At 41.8% G+C, this 20904-nt stretch overlaps 4 protein-coding genes across 13 annotated transcripts in view; 2 read left to right on the forward strand and 2 right to left on the reverse strand.

Moving 5' to 3' along the window:
• Window positions 1-4888, forward strand: LOC124191498 (pancreatic lipase-related protein 2-like). Its single transcript, XM_046584763.1, has 14 exons — window positions 1-529; window positions 655-797; window positions 1145-1258; window positions 1391-1454; window positions 1584-1666; window positions 1738-1789; window positions 1867-1935; window positions 2080-2145; window positions 2271-2321; window positions 2437-2559; window positions 3044-3355; window positions 3425-3557; window positions 4183-4374; window positions 4464-4888. Exons 1-14 carry the CDS (start codon window positions 316-318, stop codon window positions 4648-4650), a joined length of 1803 nt encoding a protein of 600 aa, XP_046440719.1. The 5' UTR covers window positions 1-315; the 3' UTR covers window positions 4651-4888.
• On the reverse strand, window positions 4882-16003 carry LOC124191513. 2 transcript variants are annotated; one of them, XM_046584782.1, is made up of 7 exons: window positions 15870-16003; window positions 9429-9570; window positions 7086-7228; window positions 6877-6947; window positions 6661-6725; window positions 5324-5390; window positions 4882-5243 (listed from the first exon to the last, which is right to left on the reverse strand). In XM_046584782.1, the coding sequence occupies exons 2-7, from the start codon at window positions 9476-9478 to the stop codon at window positions 5061-5063; spliced, it is 579 nt and encodes a 192-aa protein (XP_046440738.1). In that variant the 5' UTR covers window positions 9479-9570; window positions 15870-16003; the 3' UTR covers window positions 4882-5060. The 2 variants fall into 2 exon arrangements, with proteins under 2 accessions (XP_046440738.1, XP_046440737.1); XM_046584781.1 differs by lacking the exon at window positions 15870-16003 and adding an exon at window positions 12390-12716.
• Window positions 14619-16436, forward strand: LOC124191512 (uncharacterized oxidoreductase ZK1290.5-like). The gene is made up of 7 exons (XM_046584780.1): window positions 14619-14778; window positions 15155-15279; window positions 15343-15466; window positions 15531-15715; window positions 15777-15857; window positions 15932-16102; window positions 16168-16436. The coding sequence occupies exons 1-7, from the start codon at window positions 14715-14717 to the stop codon at window positions 16324-16326; spliced, it is 909 nt and encodes a 302-aa protein (XP_046440736.1). The 5' UTR covers window positions 14619-14714; the 3' UTR covers window positions 16327-16436.
• Window positions 16362-20904, reverse strand: part of LOC124191514 (exosome complex component RRP40-like) — a 15248-nt gene continuing 10705 nt past the window's right edge. For 4 of the 9 annotated variants that reach the window (XM_046584783.1, XM_046584789.1, XM_046584790.1 and 1 more), the window contains 6 exons: window positions 19117-19339; window positions 18896-19050; window positions 17115-18830; window positions 16896-17045; window positions 16686-16837; window positions 16362-16623 (listed from right to left, as the gene is read on the reverse strand). In XM_046584783.1, the coding sequence (XP_046440739.1) occupies window positions 16410-16623; window positions 16686-16837; window positions 16896-17045; window positions 17115-17327 (729 nt within the window). In that variant the 5' untranslated portion in view covers window positions 17328-18830; window positions 18896-19050; window positions 19117-19339 and the 3' untranslated portion in view covers window positions 16362-16409. Of the gene's footprint in view, window positions 16624-16685; window positions 16838-16895; window positions 17046-17114; window positions 18831-18895; window positions 19051-19116; window positions 19340-19416; window positions 19504-19561; window positions 19771-19803; window positions 20088-20904 lie in introns of those variants that run through there. The other 5 variants (XM_046584787.1, XM_046584788.1, XM_046584786.1 and 2 more) reach the window with 5 other exon arrangements.

A 20904-nucleotide genomic window follows, 5' to 3' on the forward strand; every position in this document is an offset into this window, starting at 1 on the left:
TTAAAATCCCTCCAGTCTCGTTCCAGCCATCTGTTTGGTCGGTGCTGGTTCTACTCTCCTTTTTTCTGTTTTTCTCTCTATTTCTCTCTCTCTTTCTCTCTCCCGTTTTGCTTTTAGTTAAGTAAAAGGGAAAAAAGATTGATTGCATTTTCAAGTTGAAAAACAAAAAAAAAAAGATCAGCTTTTTTTTTTATTTCCCTGCGGTCTTGACCTTTACCGGATGTTTTAACTGAAAAACATTTCAACTGTGAATCAATTTCGTTGAGGTTTTTTGTTGTTGTTGTTTTTCCTCCTGGCTGGGGGGTCTCATCCGACATGTTGCGTTACTGGATGGTTTGCTTGGTAGTGCCGGCGTGTTTCACGCATTGGTTCACGGATGGATCGCCATCCAACTTGCCACTTTCTTCCGCCGGCTTCCATCAGCGTCAATTTCCTGAAAATAACGCGAGTTCAACTCGACACCATCCAGCCGCTCACGACAGAATCACTCGAGGCATCCGCACGGCAGTCTCCAACAAGCCAACTGAACGTAAGACCCTTCCGTCCTTCCATCATACCATTTTTGGGCAAGGGAAAAAATAAATAAAAATTAAATCCATTAAAATGAGACGCCATTAAAATGCTAACGGAGGCGGATCATTGTGTCGTGCATAGGCTGTTACGGTACTTTTGGATGTTATTCCGTTAATCGACCATGGACGTCCTCTAATAGACCCATCAACAATTTTCCGGAAGCACCGGAAATCATCCAGCCAGCCTTTTGTTTGTACACAAGGCACAACCGGTCCCGGTGTCAGGTATACACACATTTTGTGCTGCTGCTGTTGTTGTTGTTGTTACTGGCTTTTCTATTCATTCAATTGAAAACAAATTTCCGCTTGAGTCGGTTCTTTTCATCAGTTGAATAATTTGGCAGAGAAAAGGTGAAAACAAAGTTGTAAAAAGAAAACCCCTAGCAAGGTTGAATATTTATTTCAGGTTGCTTGATTGATTTATTTGTGCATTGTATTATTATTTGCATGCGAAATAGTAACTCTTACATCGTAAAAAAACGTGCCAATATAACGCAAGGACGTGAAATATCACTTATATTGTCTGTGTTCTATTCTCGTAATTCTTTTTCGAAAATGCGCGGCAAGTGCAGAATCTTGTGACTGGAGACGTGCCATCGATCCAGCGAAGCGGGTTGGACTCGTCTAGGCGAATTCTCTTCATAGTTCACGGCTATCTCGAGCATGGCAACAAGAAATGGATCAAGGTTTGACATACGTTTATTCACTGCACTATTGCACAATAAACTCGTAAAAATTTGACTATCAATAACTGACGCGCTAAATTTGCTTCGATTTTCTTTTCATTATTATTGGCGGACTGTCGTTGCTTTGACCAGAGGATGGTCGAAGAGGCTCTCATCTACGACAACGTGAATGTCGTCGTGGTAGACTGGGTCAGCGGTAAGCTAAAAATAAACTCTAATAACGCATATCCGGTTAGATTTTGGAACATGTAGTATATTCTAATCCTATTCGGTTGGCTGACTCTCACTGTATCTATTGAAATTTTTGTTTTTCCTCCGCTCTAAGGTTCTGGGCCACCGTACACCCAAGCTGTGGCCAATATTCGATTAATTGGTGTTATGCTGGCTCACCTAGTTCTCTTTTTACACGTACGTCAAACACATCTAATTCAATTAGACAGCCTTCGTCGGTTGGTATAATTCTTTGTTATGTTATCCAGGGTCAATTTCAAGTCCCGACGGAGAATTGCCACATAGCCGGACACAGTCTAGGTAACAGTATTTAACGATGACTTAACTTATATAATAAAACACCTTTGAGACCCATGTACATTTTCCCAAATGAGCAGGAGCGCATTTGGCCGGATATACGGGTCAATATATGCGAGATCGGGGCCACATGCTGGGCAGGATAACAGGTAGAATGACTTGGCATTATTTAATGAAGGTTTCGCGTGTTATCCCTTCGCGCGAAGCTCATGTAATCCACCTTGCTGTCTACTTTACGCGCTCTAATTAATAATTAATCCTGGTCATTCTCTTCTGTATGGCGTCACAAAAAGGAATGGATCCGGCCGATCCTTATTTCGAGAACACTGAACCATTGATCCGACTCGACCCCACCGACGGTAATATTACATTACATTCACTTTAGATGGAATATCATTATCGAAATAATAATTAAGCGCTAAATAAATCCTGACTCAACTTGATTGAAGCCTTTGATGATCTTTTGACTTTTGACATTTTCAAGCTCTTTTCGTCGACGTTATCCACACGGATGCGGGACCAATCCTGTCCGGAGGTAATAGACCAATTACGTCATACATGTTAAAAGCTCAGAATGGGGAGAGAGAGAGAGAGAAAATATGTTTTTGATCAGATAGAGTGAAATGATACTTATTATTGGAATCAAATAGGATTGGGAATGATGCAGCCGATTGGTCACATTGACTTTTATCCGAACGGAGGGGTACGCCAGCCCGGCTGCGGGACCAGCGTCCTTGATTCGATCGAAAAGGAGCGTGGCAGCGTTCTCTACGGTAAGAGAGTCTGGGGGAAAAAAAACTTTTATTTGAATCTTCTAGCACTGTAGTTTGGCTGGAAAAAAGAAGAACAAGAAAATGTTATCTACCGTCTGTTTATGTCTGGCTTTCTAATTATCCGAATCGGATTTGAATATATCGTCTAGCTGCTGGATCATTTGTGCATCTAACGTAAACCTTGAACTTTCGGATCGGCGTGTCTGTTTTGCAAATATTTTCCATAGCGAAAAACATGTTTTAGAATGTAGCGCATCGTCGAGTTTTTAACGGCTTTTTAACTTGAGGGTCTTCTCGTCTCTCATAGATTTGGAATTGAAAGTTTTCAGGGAATTGAAAGCCCGTCCTCTGATTGCCAAAATCTGCGAAGGTGGGGCTGCTGCCTAGCGGTTCAATGGGATTTGATTGAATCTTAATTTTTGTTTTGCATATTAAAAAAAAATCAAATATTTACAATTTACTTAAAAACTAACGAATTAACCAGGTTTGAGTCGATTCATTGGTTGCAATCACCTGCGATCGGTTGAATTCTTCACCGAATCCTTCAATTCGGCTTGTCCGTTCTTGGCCGTCCAGTGTCCGTCCTTCGCCGACTTTCTGGCCGGCGCCTGTCACTGCGGTTCGAATGCGTGTCACCGCATGGGATATTCCGCCGACCATCAATCGGTGATCTCATCAGCAGCGGCTGCCAGCAGCAATATCTGGGCCGGCAATAGCCAGCAGCAGCAGCAGCGGGCCGTCGAGTCCGAACCTATTCAAATGTACCTTCTCACCCGCGACGACCAGCCTTTTTGCTGTAACATTTGCCACTGGTTCATTTAGAATTTCAACTTTGACGTGATTGATATCCATTTTCTTTTGGCAGTGTACCACTACCGTGTCACGATTATCATTTCCGACACGTTCGAAAGTGTCCAGCACGGCGGAGATCGGGGATGGCTTTCCATTCAACTTCACGGCCACAACCGGTCCTCTCCGCCAACTCGTCTCACTCCAGAGTAAATAATAATAAGACAATCCATCTTTTTTTGTTATCACTTTCACTCTCGAACCGTCTCTAGGTCACGTGTAGAATCTTCCAACTTTCACTCACGTAGTATATCTTCCCCCGTTTTTATTTTTGTAGAGAGGATAGAGCGAGATTGTGTTGACACTGTTTACACCCAAAAAGAAACTGTTCGCAAGCTTGTTAGACATATGTTCGCCATTTACGCCCACTGACTGCGACTGGGGGAAAATAGCTAAAATGGCGACTTTCTTTATTCTCCAAGTTCCCCTATGGAACGCTAATGGGAGCTGCCGAGCTCGTCAAAATGGGCTTTCCTAGCTGCAAGAGTCGTCATTATTATTGATGACTATCCTCTCCATAACGTCTTGTTGATTTAGTGTAGAGAAAAGACTTTCACTCGCAGCAAAATTAACCGCACTAGAGTTTCAACCGGTTTCAACAGTCGTCATCTGTTGCTGCTGGTCCTGTTTCCATTCGTCCAATTATTATTATTATTTTTTTAAAGAAATATAATTCGCCCAGAAATTGTCTAAATGTCAAAAGTTCGTCTGAGAGCTTAAATTTGGCCAATTTATTCTATTTGTGTTTTTTTTTTCTTTTCTTCTTGTTCCCAGGAATGTTCGTTTCGAGCCGAGAATGGCTTATTCGTACGTGCTGGGCTCGACTTGGCTGGGCGAAATCACGAGCGTGACGCTCGTCTGGACTTATTCGACGAGCGTTTTTAATCCGCTCACGTGGCGGATTCTCACCATTCCGGCCCTCCACGTCAATCGCATTATCGTCCATAATTTAGAATCGAACAGCAGGTAACAATAAAAGAGATTAAAGTGAACTGCCAACTCCATCACGCGTCTGGGCTCGTGACTAAGACAAACAAGTTTCTCGTTACATGCAGCACGGTGATTTGCGGAGAAGACACGGCCATCAATTCCAAAGAAGCTCGGCAAATGTTCCCGGCGTCGAAATGTCGTAACCAGTCGCGGTTGCCGCTTGGCGCTTCTTTTGTTTTACCGACGGAAGACACGGGTGCCAACGTCTTGAGGAAGAATGGCAAGAGGAACAGGCGATTGTATCTGGGCTGAAGAAAAAAGAAAAGAAAAGCCGAAGAATCCGATTAGCAATTACTATGAAAAAACAAGCACAATTAAACAATTCGTCAGGGATTTAGAGCTGCCGAAAATATTTTCAACTTGACGGAAACAGATCAAAGAGAGACGGTTATAGTACTTCTTATATTATGTGACAAGAAAATCTGACTGTAAGTTGAGCTTTGGTCAGATGACCACACCCACAAATACACACACACATGAAAGTTTGTAACGATTCTCCGGTCGGGCTGAATTTTATTTACAGACGATTAAATTAAATGGGCGCATTACAATTAATTATGGACAAAATGGTCAATATAGAATTTTTGTTTTTTTAAACAGTGAAGATTTGGCAAGTATGGTAGAAACATGAAAGATAATCAAAACAAGTTTTGAGTTATTTGTTAATGTCTCGTTAGAAGAAAAGAGATCGACGACCACCAGATCGCGACGAGCGTCAAGAGCAATGACGAGACGGTCGGGACGCTGGAATCGGAAGCGCAGACTTCGTCGAATTTGATTTTCTTGCAGGCGTTCTCGTGCACCTGCGACTCGGTCAGAGTTTGCGCCACTCTCATCAAGAACAACTGGAAGGGAATGAAAGCAAAGCAACAATTCAGTCAGGCTCAAATTCCATTATTTGTATTTGATTTGATTTCAAATTTACCGCTTCTTCTTTGCGGCATTTGAATTGAGCCGCGTAGTAGACGCACCTCAGGAACCCGTGCTTGGCGCTGTGTGAAATAAATTTCAATAGAAAAACATCACAAATAGAATAAATAAAAGAAGGAAATCAAATCGCCGGAAAATAGGATCACCGGCGTCGATCGATATCGATCTAGATCCTATCTATAACCAAAAATACACCCAAAAGGAGAGAGAGAGAGAGAGAGACTATCCTCCTAGAAGAGGTTAGACGGAATATAGTAGGTTTTGGCCCGCGACGGATGCCTCGCAAACGTCCGTGAATAATAAAGAAAACAAGAAGAAGAAGAAGAAGACGAGTCATTTGGGTGGAAATAGATGAAACAGTCGATAGAAGAAGACGGACACAATTTACGATCCTGCATCACATTCAAAGCTATTGCGCCCATAAAGAAAACAGCAGCATCATAATAACACAAGAATAAAGAAACTCAAAAATTCTTCCAAGTCTACACACACACAAATCGATCGATTTCTGCTGGAAAGGAAAGAAACAAATTTTTCCGACTAAAGATTTTTGTCGGGGATTATTGGACGTCCAGTAATCCCCCGGGGATCATTTTTCAAGAAATTCGGTTCGGGAGTTCGTTAAACATTTAAGGCCCTCGCTTGAACATAAACGCTACTGTGCCGTCATACCCAAACGACACCGGGAGTTGAAAGGTCGAGGCTCTCCCCCTCAGCCCCAAAAAAAATGACGGCCAATGAAATATGGTCGTAATATGTCGAGCGCTGTGCTTAATAGGGCCGTTACTTATTCATGGACTATTCGTCATCGAAACCCCCCCAAACTATGGTCCACGTTTTTCCTGCGAGGGGGAAAGCATAGCGATGCGTTATTCAACGCCGGCAATCTCTTAGATTGAATGAACGTTAGGCGGGATTTATAAATCATTACGGGGGAGTGTACACTATTTTGCGTTGGCGACTTTGGGTCCTGGTGTGGATCTCTCCACGCGAATGAAATGGGTGGAGCCACACGAGTTAAATATTAGAAACGGGCCGAGGCGTTGTTGCATCATTCATGTAATGTTTTTTTTCTTCCCCTCCGGCCTCCACGGAACCGATCCGTCCTTTTCCCTCTTTGTCTCATTCACCAATTTATCCCGCCGCATCCCTAGGCTGGTGTCTCCCATGGATCCACTCGCTCCATCAACGATAGAAAAAGAAAAAAAGAAACGCCAGTACGAGTTTTTCTTTTGGAAAAGAAAAACGGGCATCACATAGGAGGAGGAGGCCATTCGTCCACGTCTTGTCACGCAAAGTCCCAAGTCAAAGTAAAAAAGTGTAATTTGTTACCAGCAAAGGCCCAGATTGCGATCGGCTTTCGTGAGGTTGGCCGCCAGTTCTTCTGCCACCATATTCTGCCAGAGAAGAAAAAGAAAAAGCACACAAATAATTGATCTGATAAAACCCCAAAATTGCAAATGTCAACCAATTGATAGCAGCGCAGAATCCCAATCAGGATTTTTGTTTTTTTTTTTTTAAAAAAGGACATGATTAATATATAAGGACCTGGAAATGGTAAGCGCAACGTTCCCAGTCGTCGGACGTGCCATGGAGACAGCTCTGATGTTGCAAAAATTCTGAATGGAAAAGGTCGTAAAAAGAAATAAAAAAGAGAGTTTTAGTACGTACAGTAAGACCCTTTCTTTCTTTTTGTTTGCTTCTTCTCCAATAAAGTTCAAACAGATCGACATAAGAAGAGTCACTTGAAAATGTACCGGACTGGAAGACGGGATCGTCACAAAGGAAAGCGAATGTGTGCTGAGCACCGGCCACTGCCCTCTCCATTTGAATCTTCTGACGCTGATTGAGACAGTGATCCTTGAATTCGTCGATACACGACATGCCAACCTTGAAGACCCTACGGAATTAACATATTGATTCAATCGGTCCACATTAATTCGAGCCATCAGTCACAATAATAAAAGACACATAATTATTAGTTTAAGCAGTCGACCATTTACGTTTAGATGTGTACACATAAGTGGCGAATGCGAGTGGTGGTGGCCACAGTCTCACTAATCTAGATTGATAAGACAACCGACTGGGGGTTCTTAGCTGCTCCTAAGAGAAGGTTAATGGGGTTAGTTGGGGCGCTAGCCGTCAAAGGCTTCACTCCCCACTCTGCTGATGGCGTAAAAGTAGTCGAGTGAAAGAGTCTGACACCGAAAGGAGCCGAGTCGTTTCGCCTGGGAGACGCCGAACCGCCAACAATAACTGCCGACCGGTTCATTACGTAGGCACTAATAAAGGAGCGCTTGTCATTGGCCGAGTCGACGAGTTTGACACGGCCAGAAAGAGCTCAAAGTTGAAGTAATATCAGAGTTAAGTCGGAGCGAAAATTGACAGGCATGATGGTGGGTGCCACATCAATTGGGTCATGACATAAAGGACCAACCAGGAAAGTTGTTAAAAGATCACAACATCTGCTGCGGACAAGTTATCAATTCCACTTTTCGCTCCGGGGCCAACTTCTTTTTTGTTTTGTTTTTTGTTTGTTAGTGATCCAGGACATCGTCAAGAACAGCCATCCGTAAAATACCTTGGGAAGTCCTTTACAAGGCAAGTCGGTCATTCATTAATCATTCAACTTTTATTTCTTCTCCCTCCTTTTTGACCTAGGCAAAGGCGGGAGGATCTAAAACTCTGGTAAACTGCAACGAATTCCTATCACACTACCCGTTTGAGGATAATGAAGCGATTCACTAAGCGTGGAAAGCCTTGGCGGAAGCTGGATGGAAGCGACAAAAAAAAAAGGGAGGTCATCATCGTTCATCGGCGAGCGTCAACATGGAAATCGGCGGGTCGACGGGGAAGAAGAATGCCGTTTTTCACGGATGAATCAATGTCAACGGTGTGTCCTCCAGCACTCCACTTTCGCGCGTAAAAGATAATAATAAAAAAAAAAAAAGTTGGAAAACTTCCAGGTGCTCGAAGACGCACTTTTTTATATACATACATGTTATCGATCAAGATCGGCTCAGCCAACCGATTCGGATCACGGCCGGAATATATCAAAACACGGATCCGCTCAACTCGCGTAAAAGTAGCAAATAAAAAGCGGGGAGGGAAACAAACCCAAAAAATGAGATTTTAATTCGAAACGGGAGTTGTGCGTGTTGTGTTCATTATTTCCCGAGTTTTGCATCTTACAACGTGTAAAATAGATAGACGAACGTCTTACCAGAGGGCCTTTAAATATCAAAGAAAGTTGAACTTGGTGCGTGAGACCCCCGCGAAAACTTCCAAGGAAACTTATTATTATTGCTGGAGGAGATTCGGCAAAGAAGACTTTGTTGGATTTGATGAGGAGAAATGCTGCACGGATGAGGGAGGGGGCGCAACTGCGGATCGATAATCTAATGATGATGAAGTTATAGTCTTCATAATTTCTTGTTCTACGCAATACGAATGGAAATAACGTCCAACGACGAGCGATTCAAACTACTACAAGATGTCCTGGGAGTTGTAGACCAAGGGCCTTGCGTTGTTTCTCTTGTGTTCAAGTATCTTCATCAGCAATGCCAAAAGGCACGCGACCTTAATTGAATCATTCGCGCTTGCAAGGACTCCTTCCCTCTCTGTCGCTAAGAGCGGAATAAAATATTAGCAAAAAAAAAGGAAACGAATCCGTAGCAGATGCTGGCATACTACTACTACGCGCTGTTTTCTCCTACACGGCACGTAGCCGTCAAAATGCTACGAGCGTGCACAGCACTTTGGCATATACTTGTCGAAAACAAAACAAGAAAAGATGATTTGATATTACACGTAGAACATCCACAATTCCATATCCATCCGGCCTAACAAAAAATAAAATAAAACTCTTGACATTGCCTTTATCTAGCGCAAACGGGGCTACTTGGCTATTTAGAAATTCAAATCAATATATGAGAGAGGCCCTTTTTTGTCACTTTAGACTTGCTAGTCCTATGTGTGTGGGAGGCAGACAGAGCTCTTCTTGAAATTGACTATGAATAGATGTATAATATAACCCCTCCCGCAGCACATAAATCTCAAATGGAAAATATTACAAACAATTAAAGAGGATTATTACTCACGCGCATCGGGCTTGGACGGCCTCTTTTGTCGACGGAATTCCTTTGGCCATTGCCGGACTGTTCAGCAACGGCTCGATGGCTTTCAAACATTGGTCCAGCGTCGTTCGGTTGCAGTTGACGGCCGATTGGGCTGATCCTGATGCTGCGTTTTCGACACAAAATCAGAATTATTGATCAAGTATAACAATTGCCATTCATGGGGAATCGAGTGTCGTCTTAAATAATAAAAAAGATACTTAAAGCGAAGAAAGAAGACTTAAGAAGAATCAAATCTCATTCGTACAGTTGCTCGTAAAAAAGAAACTCTTTTCAGTTGCTTTCGCAATCGAATCGGGGATTCACGTATGTAAATCGTGTCAAGAAGGGACCCAGTGGAAACCGTCGAGCCGAATACGCAGCAGCGGTGATTATATAACGAGGAAAGTTGAAGTGACATTCTAATACCCTGCCAGTGTCTTGGGACAAAAAAAAAAAACAACCAACCCAAAAAATAAAAGGGGTGAATACATCATAGAACGCAGTTGCATAGAAATAAATTCAACCGAAATTCAATTTTCAATCATATTTGGGAAACAAAAACGAAAAACAAAAGAGAAATCGTTGAAACGAATCAAATAAAATGGGAAAAACGATTCAGGCGGAATATTCGTAGCATAATATTCCGAAGCGACGAACGTCTGGTACGTGCTTTATACGTATCCTAGCCTAGGCTGAAAGTTGACAGTCGAGATATTTCCTATCCGATTCAAAGTTGAATTACAGACTCTACGAAAATTCAAAAATAAAGTACAAGAAAAAGCGCTACTATAGTCTGAGCTTTGAGACGAGACTGGTCGTCATGACGATGTCTCCTTATTTGATATCCCGGCATTGCATTAACGGCGTTTCCAACGCCGCCCTTGACACGTGGGCATCGCCCCATTGCAGATTGTCCATCATCATCGACGTCAATCCACGGATCTGTTTTCTCTTGTCTGAAAACAAAAAATAACGTGCCAACTGGCGACATATAATACAGTGGGCTATTTTATTTTTTATCCCGAAATTTGTTGGACAACGAGATTGGACGTCTCCATAATAACAAGGGAATACCAAGTTTTCATCGCGTGTGTGTCTATAAGGAAAATCAGCTGCAGCAGCGAAGAAGAAGCTATTATTCGCTGTGATTCTATAAAGTCGTCGCTAGCGGCTGGAGCCGAAATGGCCGGTGATAAAACCGGGAGTCAACGTCGTCAACTCGCTCCCGCTCCTCTTCGCTATTCAATGTTTATTATTAGAAATCGCACAGTCTCTTCTATAGTTAGAGAAAAGGATCATTACTCTCAACTTGTGTGCTGTGTCTCAACTTGTATTGCAATTTCCCTCTTCTTCTTTTGATCATTGCCTCTCTTCAAATTTCAGCCTTTTCCAATTCGTTAGGAGAGCCGCAGAGACGGACCACTTGCGGTTTGAAAAATTTGTGTCGACTCGGCGATGAAAGGAGCGACTGAAATTTGCATAGCTCGGTCAGAAAAGGAGAGAAAAAGAAATAATATCAAAAGAAAAGAGCTTGGGCAAATGATTCACCGTAGCACGTCATATAGCCTATTCCGGCATACGAGACCCATTCAATCAAGTGAGGTCGCCTCTTTTTCGCCATGAAAACCTTTCAAATTCAAAGCGACAGCGTTTTGAAAAATGTATGACGCAATCACTTTGAAAGCCAGAGGACTAGAGGAGAGGACTCCACTTTTCAATATTTTTTCTCCCGAGCGCTGGATAAATGCACGGACCCCCCTCCTCCTATGTGTGTGTGTCGCCTTCTTTCGGCACTCGACACATCCATTCCTTGTCGCCACTGCTGTTTTAAACTCGGACCGCTATTCTGTTTTCTTTTCTCTTTCTTTTCCTTCCAGCTAAAAATACATAATCAGCTGCTGCTGCTGAGCAAAAGGAGTTGCTCCCACATAGCAGACAACTTTTTCGGCTTCATCTATTATAACGTGCAGAGATAAGGGTTGACGGGGTCGCCCATTATTCTTTCACGAAAACACGCAGAAAAGAAGATTTCCTTGGCGTATTTAACTATCGATAATCAGAGTACAGGGGGTACAACACACATGTTTCTCAAGAGATAAGGAGGAAAAGAAAAAAAGAAAAAAGAAACTAGTGTGACAGAAGTAAATATCCTGAGCGGAAGCGGATATATAGCAGTCGAGTTATGGAATGATTGGACCATGTCATCAATCAAAGGCGGAAAAATTTTGAAATGGCGCTTCGCAAGCGAAAAATTAATCATGAAAAAGAAAAGAGGGGCGACGGCAATCGCGGAATGGAATTCCGCAGCCAACCGGAGGAGGATAAAAACTTTTCCTCCTCCTTCTTCTTCTTTTCTTTCATTCTATGGATGGATCGAACGTCGCCATACAAATTATTATTTAAAAAGAGGAAGAAAAGAAACGGATGCTCTTATGATATTTTGGCTGCGATTTTTTTTTGTTCAAGAAAAAACCGGAATCCAAAGTTATGCTAACAAAAAAATTCATCATTTATCAAAGTCAAATGTGGATATAGAACCGAGACATTATACAAGTGCATTAAAAGATTTAACCCTTCCAGAAAGAAAAAAAAGATAAAAAGGTTCCCCAGATGTTACATGACTATAATCAAACGCAAAAATGACAAGACAAACTGAAGGGCATCCTCTTCAATCATCAGTTTGTTGACTAGCTCTCTTTATTTTTCTTCATCCGCAGTCCGGAATGAAGATTTATAAAAAGCTTTTCATTAAAAACGATATGAAGACGAAGGATTGTTTGATTACCCCGCGGGGAAAAGACACAAACAACTTCCCCATTTTCCTCCTTTAAAACAAGCCAAAGGAAAATTGATGACATAAAAGAGCTCTTGTTTTCTTAACCACAACCGGTTTTTGTTAATGACCTACACAAGATTAATGAAGAAATAGTATATAGACGTTACCGATAAACAGGCCTGCCACAAAAAGGGCCGGGAGGATGGCGAAAGTTTCCATAAAGATGACAGCCGCCATCACATTTGACTAGATGGACCCGGGTCGGTTATGACTAGCGGTGGCAAGGAGGGGGCGAGTTGTCTGAATTGATGCCAAAACAACAACGTGTTGTCGGTACGCAAATTCGGGCAAAATAATAATTTAAAAAAACGGAGCGGCGGGAAAGCAGCAGCAAAGAGAGCTGCAACGCGGCTGGACGGCACGAAGCAGACTGACTTGTTCCGACGAGTCCGCCCTCCTAGATATATGTAGGAGACCAAACACACATCTATTTATCTCCTTCTTCTTCCCTTGTCTGAATATATATATACACGTATGAACGCGTGCTGTTGCCGCAAGATGCGGAAACGGTAGGAGGAGGAGGAAAAAAAAGAAAGAAACGGGAGTCTGCGCAAAGAGTTGCTCCACACACACGCAGCGGGAAGATTATTACTGCCGGTGTAGTAGCTCTATACATGTCCACCGCCACCGAGACACAAAAGATATTGTAGACAATGCTCGATACATAATGGATGTCTCCGGTATCAATGGCGGGGAAGCGTTGGTTTTGATCAAGAGACAACTATGGCCAGGATGGGGGAGTATATCTTCCATTAGGATCGTCATATTTATATACAAAAGACGAGAGAGAGAGAGGGATTGAATAGAAAGAGACACACTGGGAGATGTGGCCGTTGTCATCCCAAACATGTCCATTACGTGGATATGTGAATCCAGCCAACTGCCCGGTGACGCTGATACATTTCAACGGTCGAATCGGCAACTCAAAATATAACATCCATCGCCATGTGTAGCTATGGCAAGGTGGACGTCAACCGTCGACCTGAATTCTTCCACTTCTCTTCCAGCTCCTTACTTACGTACATACAAAAACAGAAATCGATCCATGCAAGGACATGCTAGACGAATAACCTTTTACTTTCTGTTCGCATGATTTGGGTAATAACATGGCAAATCAACAACAAAAAATAAAGTCGGATGGATGGAAGGGCTTTACTGGGGAATCGAAAAGAGATCAGTGGAAACAAAATAACAATTCCGCCGATGTATTCGAGAACACGCGCTCACTCCATTAGATGGGGCCAATGTCAACATGTACAGCTTACAGTGAAACTTCTTCTCTTCTTCTTTTTCGTCTTTAGAGACCTTGTTATACGCATCCGAGAGTTAAGAGTTGTCAACTTGCTTAGAAAAAAAAAACCCCAAAAAACTTTGCCCGTCGGAGTGCTGTTTGCGGATGCAAATAACCCTATTAAGGGTCCGGCCTCTGCTCCACTATTTTATTTGACGTTCATCCACAACGGACGTGGTTTTGTCGTGTTTAGCGACGAGACGGCCATCAATTAAATCGCTTACATGTCTGTGCCAGCTTGATTGTTATTCGGTTACACACGGTGAACAACGGCGGCAGCGGCGGCTAAGACTAATGGAGCACTTCCATAGGAGCCAGTAGAAAGAAGCCCCTCTCGGTTGGTATGGTTTCGAAAAAAAAAGTTCCTTGCACCGTATGACCCTTTTCTTCGTTTAATCAGTACGAGCAAAATGCGGCCATCAGCGCTGATTGCCGCTTGATTGTACCATTACGCAGGCCGAATTCACGTATACTTCTCTCTCTAAACGGCTGTGTTTAAACTAGCTCAATAGCTTCCAATTTTCAAATTTCCCGCTTCCCACCCACCGAGCCGGATTTGCGTGGGTTGAAGAATCACTACTTTTCGTGTTCCCAGAATGATGTGTACACTGTTTGCTATCCTCTTTAGAGTTTTTTAATCTTTCCCAAAATAACGCGGCCAGGGTTGCCCCGCTTACGTAAGTTTCCCTTACGGAACTTAATTGCTCACAATGCTGAGCGGCGGCCATGCTTAAATCGGCTTAGAGAATCCCCCACCACCACCACCACCACCGGAAAAAAAAGTAGGAACCATCCAATTTCAGATTAGTTGGTTCCAGGTGGGAGTTGGCAAATAAATTAAACGTCACAGCCACGACGCGTGTCGCAGAATGTACGCTCACCCCAAGGGGAATGTGAAAGGAAAGTTCTATCCAACACGATCCCGCGGTTTAAAGAAGGATCGGCGGAGGCGATCGGAGAGCGAAATCTCTCCACCGTCGCCACCGTCGGTCGATAATAATAACTCGGGAGCTCCTCCTATGCATCCGAAAAAGGCCCAACTCACACGGTGGGCAGGCTCCATAGTGTGGGCACCACCAGCCTGTAGGAATAAGTAAACGCAGCAATCTGTGGCCAGCAACAACAACCCAAAAAACGACAAATGGCGTCGTTGGATAACTTTGTAAGATTACCCAATGGTGTCCGTATGCCGATTTTCGGCTTGGGTGAGTTTGGCCGATTGTCCCCCAAGATTCGTAAAGTGTAGGATCATGTACGCATCGCTGTCTCATTTGATTTAGTGTTCTGACCGGAAAGATTTCCGCTACCGTGAATCCTACCCCCTCAGGCTCAAGTTCATTGCCTATCTGTTAATCTTCTTCATACGGGAGTAGCCCCTTGTCCATTTTCCAGCAATCACGACTCGGACTCACTAGTGCGCTTGATCCCCCTTGTGGAAACTTTGCAATACTGGGAAACGATGGGACGGCCAGCTTCAAAGCAAACAGGGGGGAAGATAACTGTCTAGCCAAAATAATTCTAGGACGGTATGGAGAGAGAGAAGCCGTTTAATTCATTCTGTTTGTATGTAATCCGTTCCAGGTACTTCCCATGGCGGAGGATACGACCAAGAATCCGTTATTTTTGCTCTGCGTGAATGCAACTATCGATTGATTGATACCGCACGACGCTACGGCTGCGAACATCTAATCGGGAAAGCCATCAAGGTAATTCGCGATTCTATTCAGACCCCAAAAACGATGGATTCCGAAATTGAAAGCGATTTGCAGGAGAGCGGAGTTCAGCGGGAATCCGTGTTCATAGCGACGAAAATGTGGCCGACAGACTACGGAACAGAATCGGCAATTCGAGCGGCTAAATCTAGTCTAACAAGGCTAGACACCGATTACTTGGGTAATTGATATCAATTTTGACTTTCACAATTTCTCCAAAGCCCTCCCTGTTTTTTTATTTAAAGATCTCTACATGATGCACTGGCCGCTTTGTCCCAGCTCAGTGGATAACGTCCGGTCCACTTTGGATAATGCCTGGCGAGGCATGGAGAGACTGCTGGATGAGGGCACGTGCCGATCCATCGGTGTCAGTAACTTCTCCATTCAAGACCTCATCGATTTGATGGAAAGCTGCAGCGTCGTGCCGCACGTCAGTCCCAATAATGGATTTGATTTGCCACTCATCTCAAGATGATAAAGTCTTTCTATAGGTAAATCAGTGCGAGTTCCACCCCTATCAGAATCCGAAAGAACTGAGGGCGTTCTGCAGAGAAAATAACATAGAATTCCAGGTTTGTACTCACATGGCTGCCAATCCGTCCATTTCAATGATCGCCAGAGTAAAACCCGTATACTGCTATTCAAGGGCTATTGTCCACTAGCCAACGGGATGATATTGAAGGAGCCTCCCGTGGAAAAAGTAGCCCAGTCATCTGGCAGATCTCCCGCGCAGGTCCTAATCCGGTGGTCCATTCAAAACGGAGTAGTCACCATACCAAAGTCCATAAAAAAGGAAAGAATTAAAGAAAATTGTCAGGTGAGAAATCTCTACGTGGAATTTCACACAGGGCTAATAATTATCGGTGACAACGTTACTTATAGGTCTTTGACTTTGAATTGAGTCCAGAAGAAATGGCAGAACTGGATACCATCCCAATGAGTTTGAGGGCTGTGGATCCTGCTGAACTTCAAGGAAAAATTGACGACAACAAACCTGACGGATACAAATTGCCTGCACACCTTCAGTATGTGCCTGTGTGAAGTTCCCTCTTCCATAGAACTTTTACTATTCAACATTTGAAATTGGAAAATTTTTGTATTGATTGACACTTATCACGAGAGAATCAGAATCCAGCTTGTCGATCTACAAATTTTCTACATAGTTTGTTCATTTCTTCTTTATTCATATGTTCAGAAATGCTAATGGCCCTTGCTAGAGCAATTGTTTGTTTGACAGACTTAGCCTTTAGCCATATCTTCCCATTCATCCCAACAGCAATTTCAAAAGACAGTGCTTTCCCCAGTGATTTCAGCAGTGTGCACTCTGGATTTAAGAGCCTAGAAATGTTAAGGTCATAAATATTCTTCATAATATTAATTTTAAAAACATGTAAACTCACTTGCGAATGTGGTGTAAGGGCACAGTGAAAAGGAATCCACTTGTAGACAAGACACCAAGACCGACATTCTCACCTAAGGAATTGACACACACAAGCTCTGGCTCCATGTCAATGCTCGCTATGAGCAACTTGGCAAATACCAAGTCTCCAATCTGTGTGTATAATTCACATAAGAACAATGTCACAAATGCAAAGCAGTCATCAAAATACTTGAATGTTGGGTTTATTCTTTTTGGTGGCTCCAGGAAATGCAATGCTTGAGAGTGAGGCTTCTTCGCTGGATCCAATGTTAACTTTGTAGGACTCTCCAACTTTATTGGTAACCACACCAATGACATCATCACCTCTGGCTGGAACATACTATTATAATAAGAATGTGAATGAATCGATTTACATGAATTAAATAGTCTAAAGTTTGTGAAAAATTACTCGTTTGTGGTGACAATCTATCCAATACGTGGCCGGCGAGGCTTTTGTACGTAAAACGCCAGGTTTGGTAACTAGAATCTGTTTTCCATACTTTCTCAATCCTGGCCCGAGTACAATCTTGACAGTAGAGATTTCATCTGTCTTTGAGAGCGTAACCGAATCACCAGGAAGATAAATCTGATTCACGTGGGTTGAAAACGATTTTTCCGCCATTTTTCTAAAAATTTAATAAACAACATCCGTCTGGCGGAAAAAAACAAAACCATGAATTACCCGTTGCGGGCTGCGGGCGCAGTTGACCAAAGGGCGATTTATGGTTATCCAAAATTACACGACAAATTTTTCTTTTACATTTGAAATATCAAATATGCAATTTTTGTTGCTGAACAATGCTATTAAAAACTTGTCAGTTCACTCTGATTTAATACACAGTTTTTATTTGCGCTTTTAACAGCCGAACATTTATTAACGGAATTTTAAATTATAGCTTTTTAATTATAATTATCAGTGTTAAATGCTATCAATCCCAGATTCCCAGGAAATTTTAATAAAAGTCGAGATTATCGTACATAATTAACATGTAATTAATTAGTGTTATCTGGGTCATCTGACCATTTGATCACAGATCAAAAATACTATAAAAATATTCTCAATAATAAGCTTCATTTTTCTCATCAGTAAAATTAAAGTTAACAGTTTTTGAAAGTAAAATAAATTCATTTACATCTTTACCTTCATACAAAACCAGAGAAAGGAGAAACGATATTATTTTCATCGGAAAAAAATCCCCGGAACTTGACATTTCCTACTCTCCTGCTTAGTGCTTACTCACTGGTGGCATTACTTTATTTTAAAAACAATGTGCTCTGTGCCGTTCGTAGAATGATGCATCACTTTCATCAAGCAAGGAAAAGAAAACAACTAAATTTCACATCGAAAGATGCAAAATATTTTATGTAAAATAGCAATGCCGTTAATAGTGGTATTGATAGGCTACATTTTATCTGCTAAATTGCTTAATGATTTATTATAGCATTTCCAAATTAATACTGAGCCGAAAGTCTGTTAAACAAACTATAATTACTATTTGTGGGGGAATCCCGATAAAACTTATAACTCACCACAGTTAAGATTGGTATACAATAGAACACATATTATACCGCTCAATGGAGGATGGTTGATTTTTCGGAAACTTGCTTGGTAAACGTTGAAAGTGTGTAGTTTGATTCCCCAATAAAAGTGCTGGTAGAGCTTGAGAGAGGATGCTTGACAGAACGTTTTCCCGCACGTTGCGCACTGGAAATCTTTGAAAGATGCATTAAGGTGTATGTCCTGACGTGCTCTTCAAGGCTAGCGTGCACGGGGAAAGTTTTTCCACAGAAACGTAGTTTCTGCGCCTTCAATTTTAGTCTTGATAGATTTTTCCTCCTCCGCGTAAATAGTTATGAACTCATTGTTAGCTTCTCAATCAGGATTTTATTCTGCTACTGAAGATCCGGTGGTATTGGGCTGCTGACTCTTATTCTTTTGCTCGTGTTCTTTGGCCACATGGATTCGGACGTCGCTCTTCGATGCTAACTCAACAGTCAACACCACAAAAAGGACCGGGATAAAGTTGTTCTTTGCTTTCTGATGTGTGAGTCAGCATATCCCGCTTCATATTTGCAACTTGCGTAAATGTCTTATCACACTGAGTGCACAAAAACTGTTTATCACCTATAAATGGAAGGATTCAATAGTCAAACAAAGTTAGATTTTAGATTTGGATATAAAGTATTAACCTGTATGAATTAGCCAAACTCGTGTCACAGACGTGTGATATCGGAAACACATTGGTCAATATTCAAGAGCAAAACGACGTTCTCCTGTGTGTAACCGCTGGTGGGCAACTAATCCAGTTTTCAGCGCAGTTTTAAGCGATAAAATTTTACCTAAACTTGATAATATTAATAGTTAAAAATTTTGAGAAAGTTATGAAGAAAAATATTTTGAGGTTACACACCACTGGTATCACACTAAAGTGCTTTTTCTTTCATGTGAATGGTCAAATGTTTTCTCATGTCATCAGACAGTTTAAGTATTTGTGCGGACAGTACGGACAAAAGGCCAGTTTTTCATCAGTGATCTCGTATGTTGACGTAAGTTGGATCGGTCGTAAAAACGTCACATTTAAGGGGCTTCACTCCCTGATGTTGGGATGACGCGAAGTCGCAAATAATCACTGCCTAAAAATGTTTTCACACATGTATCACAATTCACAGGTGCATAGCTTGGTCCCATAGTATATATTCATATGTCATACCAAAACATTCTTGTGATGAAATAACTTTCAAGTATCTTTACATCCATATTTTCTTTGGTGTGTTGTGTCACTAAGCTCAGGATATTCCTGTAAAGAAAATATGGGTTTAGCATTAATAATTGTGACATTTTATCAAAATTCTAACCTTATTGAATGCTTCCAAGTTAAAATCATCATCTCCATTCTCATCTCCGTTGGAGCTCCCTTCAGGGTTATCTTCTGCTGCTTCCTCACTCCGCTCCCTTTTAATGTCATCAAAAGTTTCTCTCACCTCAAAGATTGCAGGAGGCTCATTATCATTTTTTACAGCTTGTTTTATCATCTACAATGAAATTGGGATCACTTTTTTCTTGCCTGTTTAAAATACACATCAAAATTAAGTCACACCATATCCAAGATCCAAGTCCATCTGCAGCACTTCTTAAGCACCTGTCTTGCGATATGGACCAGGCTTCCAATCTTTGTTCCAATCTATAAGGTTTTGAATGCAATTTGAGATTTAGTATATCAATACATAATTATATATTCTTCTACCCTAAAAAGAGGAAAGGCTGCTCAAAAAAAAAGGAAAAAAAAAGTGTCTTTGATCTTGGCCTTGCTTTTGTTTACAGCTGTCGTCTGCTAAAGCGGCGGTTAAGCACTTGAAGATGACAGTCGTAACGATGGCAACCAAACGCGATGATTACACCAGATAACACGTAGATCATGTTTTGATTGTTTTTTAATTAAAGAACTCGAGGAAGTTGGCTAATTCAAACAGAATAATTGCATAGATAAATTCACAATAAAACTTACAAAATATGTAAGGTCAAGACGTTCAGTTGCCAAGTTGCTTGATTATACATGTTAATCCTATCTTACCGTTATGGCTACGCTACTCATCCCACATACGGGACTATTATCCAATTTTAAATTTTTCTTTTTCTAATTATGTTCTCAAGTAGTAATTGCTGAGAAGTTATTGAACAATGTTGATAAAAACCACTAGATTAATAATTTCTGAACTAATCAGCATTGCGCGATAAAAGATAAATACGAATTAGAAAAAAACTGTGAGCACGGGCGACTGCAGAACAAAAGGGTTCATTGCAAGGTTATAAGTAGAACACATCTGTAGCAGTAAGATCATATCAGAGTCATAGAGTTTGATGGTAAGCTTCAAAGTTTTCTGAAAATCGCATATTATTGACGAATTCTGTGCTAATTGGCAAGTTTCGACGTCGAGATGGGTTTTCTCTCGTCTATTAAGAGTGTTTTGCGTCTTGGGAGTCGGTATGATTTCCTCAAGAAGAAAAAATTGAGATCAACATGCGTTTTACTATCTTTTGTAAATACAAAAGATTGTTCTCCGGATGGATTTGAGCATATGGAACGTGAAGAGAAGACTCTTCCGGATGGATTTGAGCGGTTGGAACGTGAAGAGAACACTCTTCCTTCTCTTCCGCATGGATTTGAGCAGTTGGAACTTGAAGAGAACACTCTTCCTTC

The sequence above is a fragment of the Daphnia pulex genome, chromosome 3, assembly GCF_021134715.1.
Source record: "Daphnia pulex isolate KAP4 chromosome 3, ASM2113471v1".
Classification (NCBI taxonomy): domain Eukaryota; kingdom Metazoa; phylum Arthropoda; class Branchiopoda; order Diplostraca; family Daphniidae; genus Daphnia; species Daphnia pulex.

Bases quoted from the DNA above. Each gene is read 5' to 3' on its own strand.
- LOC124191513 (XM_046584781.1), bottom strand. From the start codon at position 12,459: ATGGCGGCTGTCATCTTTATGGAAACTTTCGCCATCCTCCCGGCCCTT. The intron at 6,726-6,876 runs GTCCTTATATAT...CTTCTCTGGCAG, and splicing joins GTTGCGCTTACCATTTCCAG to AATATGGTGGCAGAAGAACT. The intron at 5,391-6,660 runs GTAACAAATTAC...TATTTCACACAG, and splicing joins CGCAATCTGGGCCTTTGCTG to CGCCAAGCACGGGTTCCTGA.
- LOC124191512 (XM_046584780.1), top strand. From the start codon at position 14,715: ATGGCGTCGTTGGATAACTTTGTAAGATTACCCAATGGTGTCCGTATG. The intron at 15,280-15,342 runs GTAATTCGCGAT...AGCGATTTGCAG, and splicing joins TAATCGGGAAAGCCATCAAG to GAGAGCGGAGTTCAGCGGGA. The intron at 15,467-15,530 runs GTAATTGATATC...TTTTATTTAAAG, and splicing joins GCTAGACACCGATTACTTGG to ATCTCTACATGATGCACTGG.
- LOC124191498 (XM_046584763.1), top strand. From the start codon at position 316: ATGTTGCGTTACTGGATGGTTTGCTTGGTAGTGCCGGCGTGTTTCACG. The intron at 530-654 runs GTAAGACCCTTC...TGTCGTGCATAG, and splicing joins CTCCAACAAGCCAACTGAAC to GCTGTTACGGTACTTTTGGA. The intron at 1,790-1,866 runs GTAACAGTATTT...CCAAATGAGCAG, and splicing joins CATAGCCGGACACAGTCTAG to GAGCGCATTTGGCCGGATAT.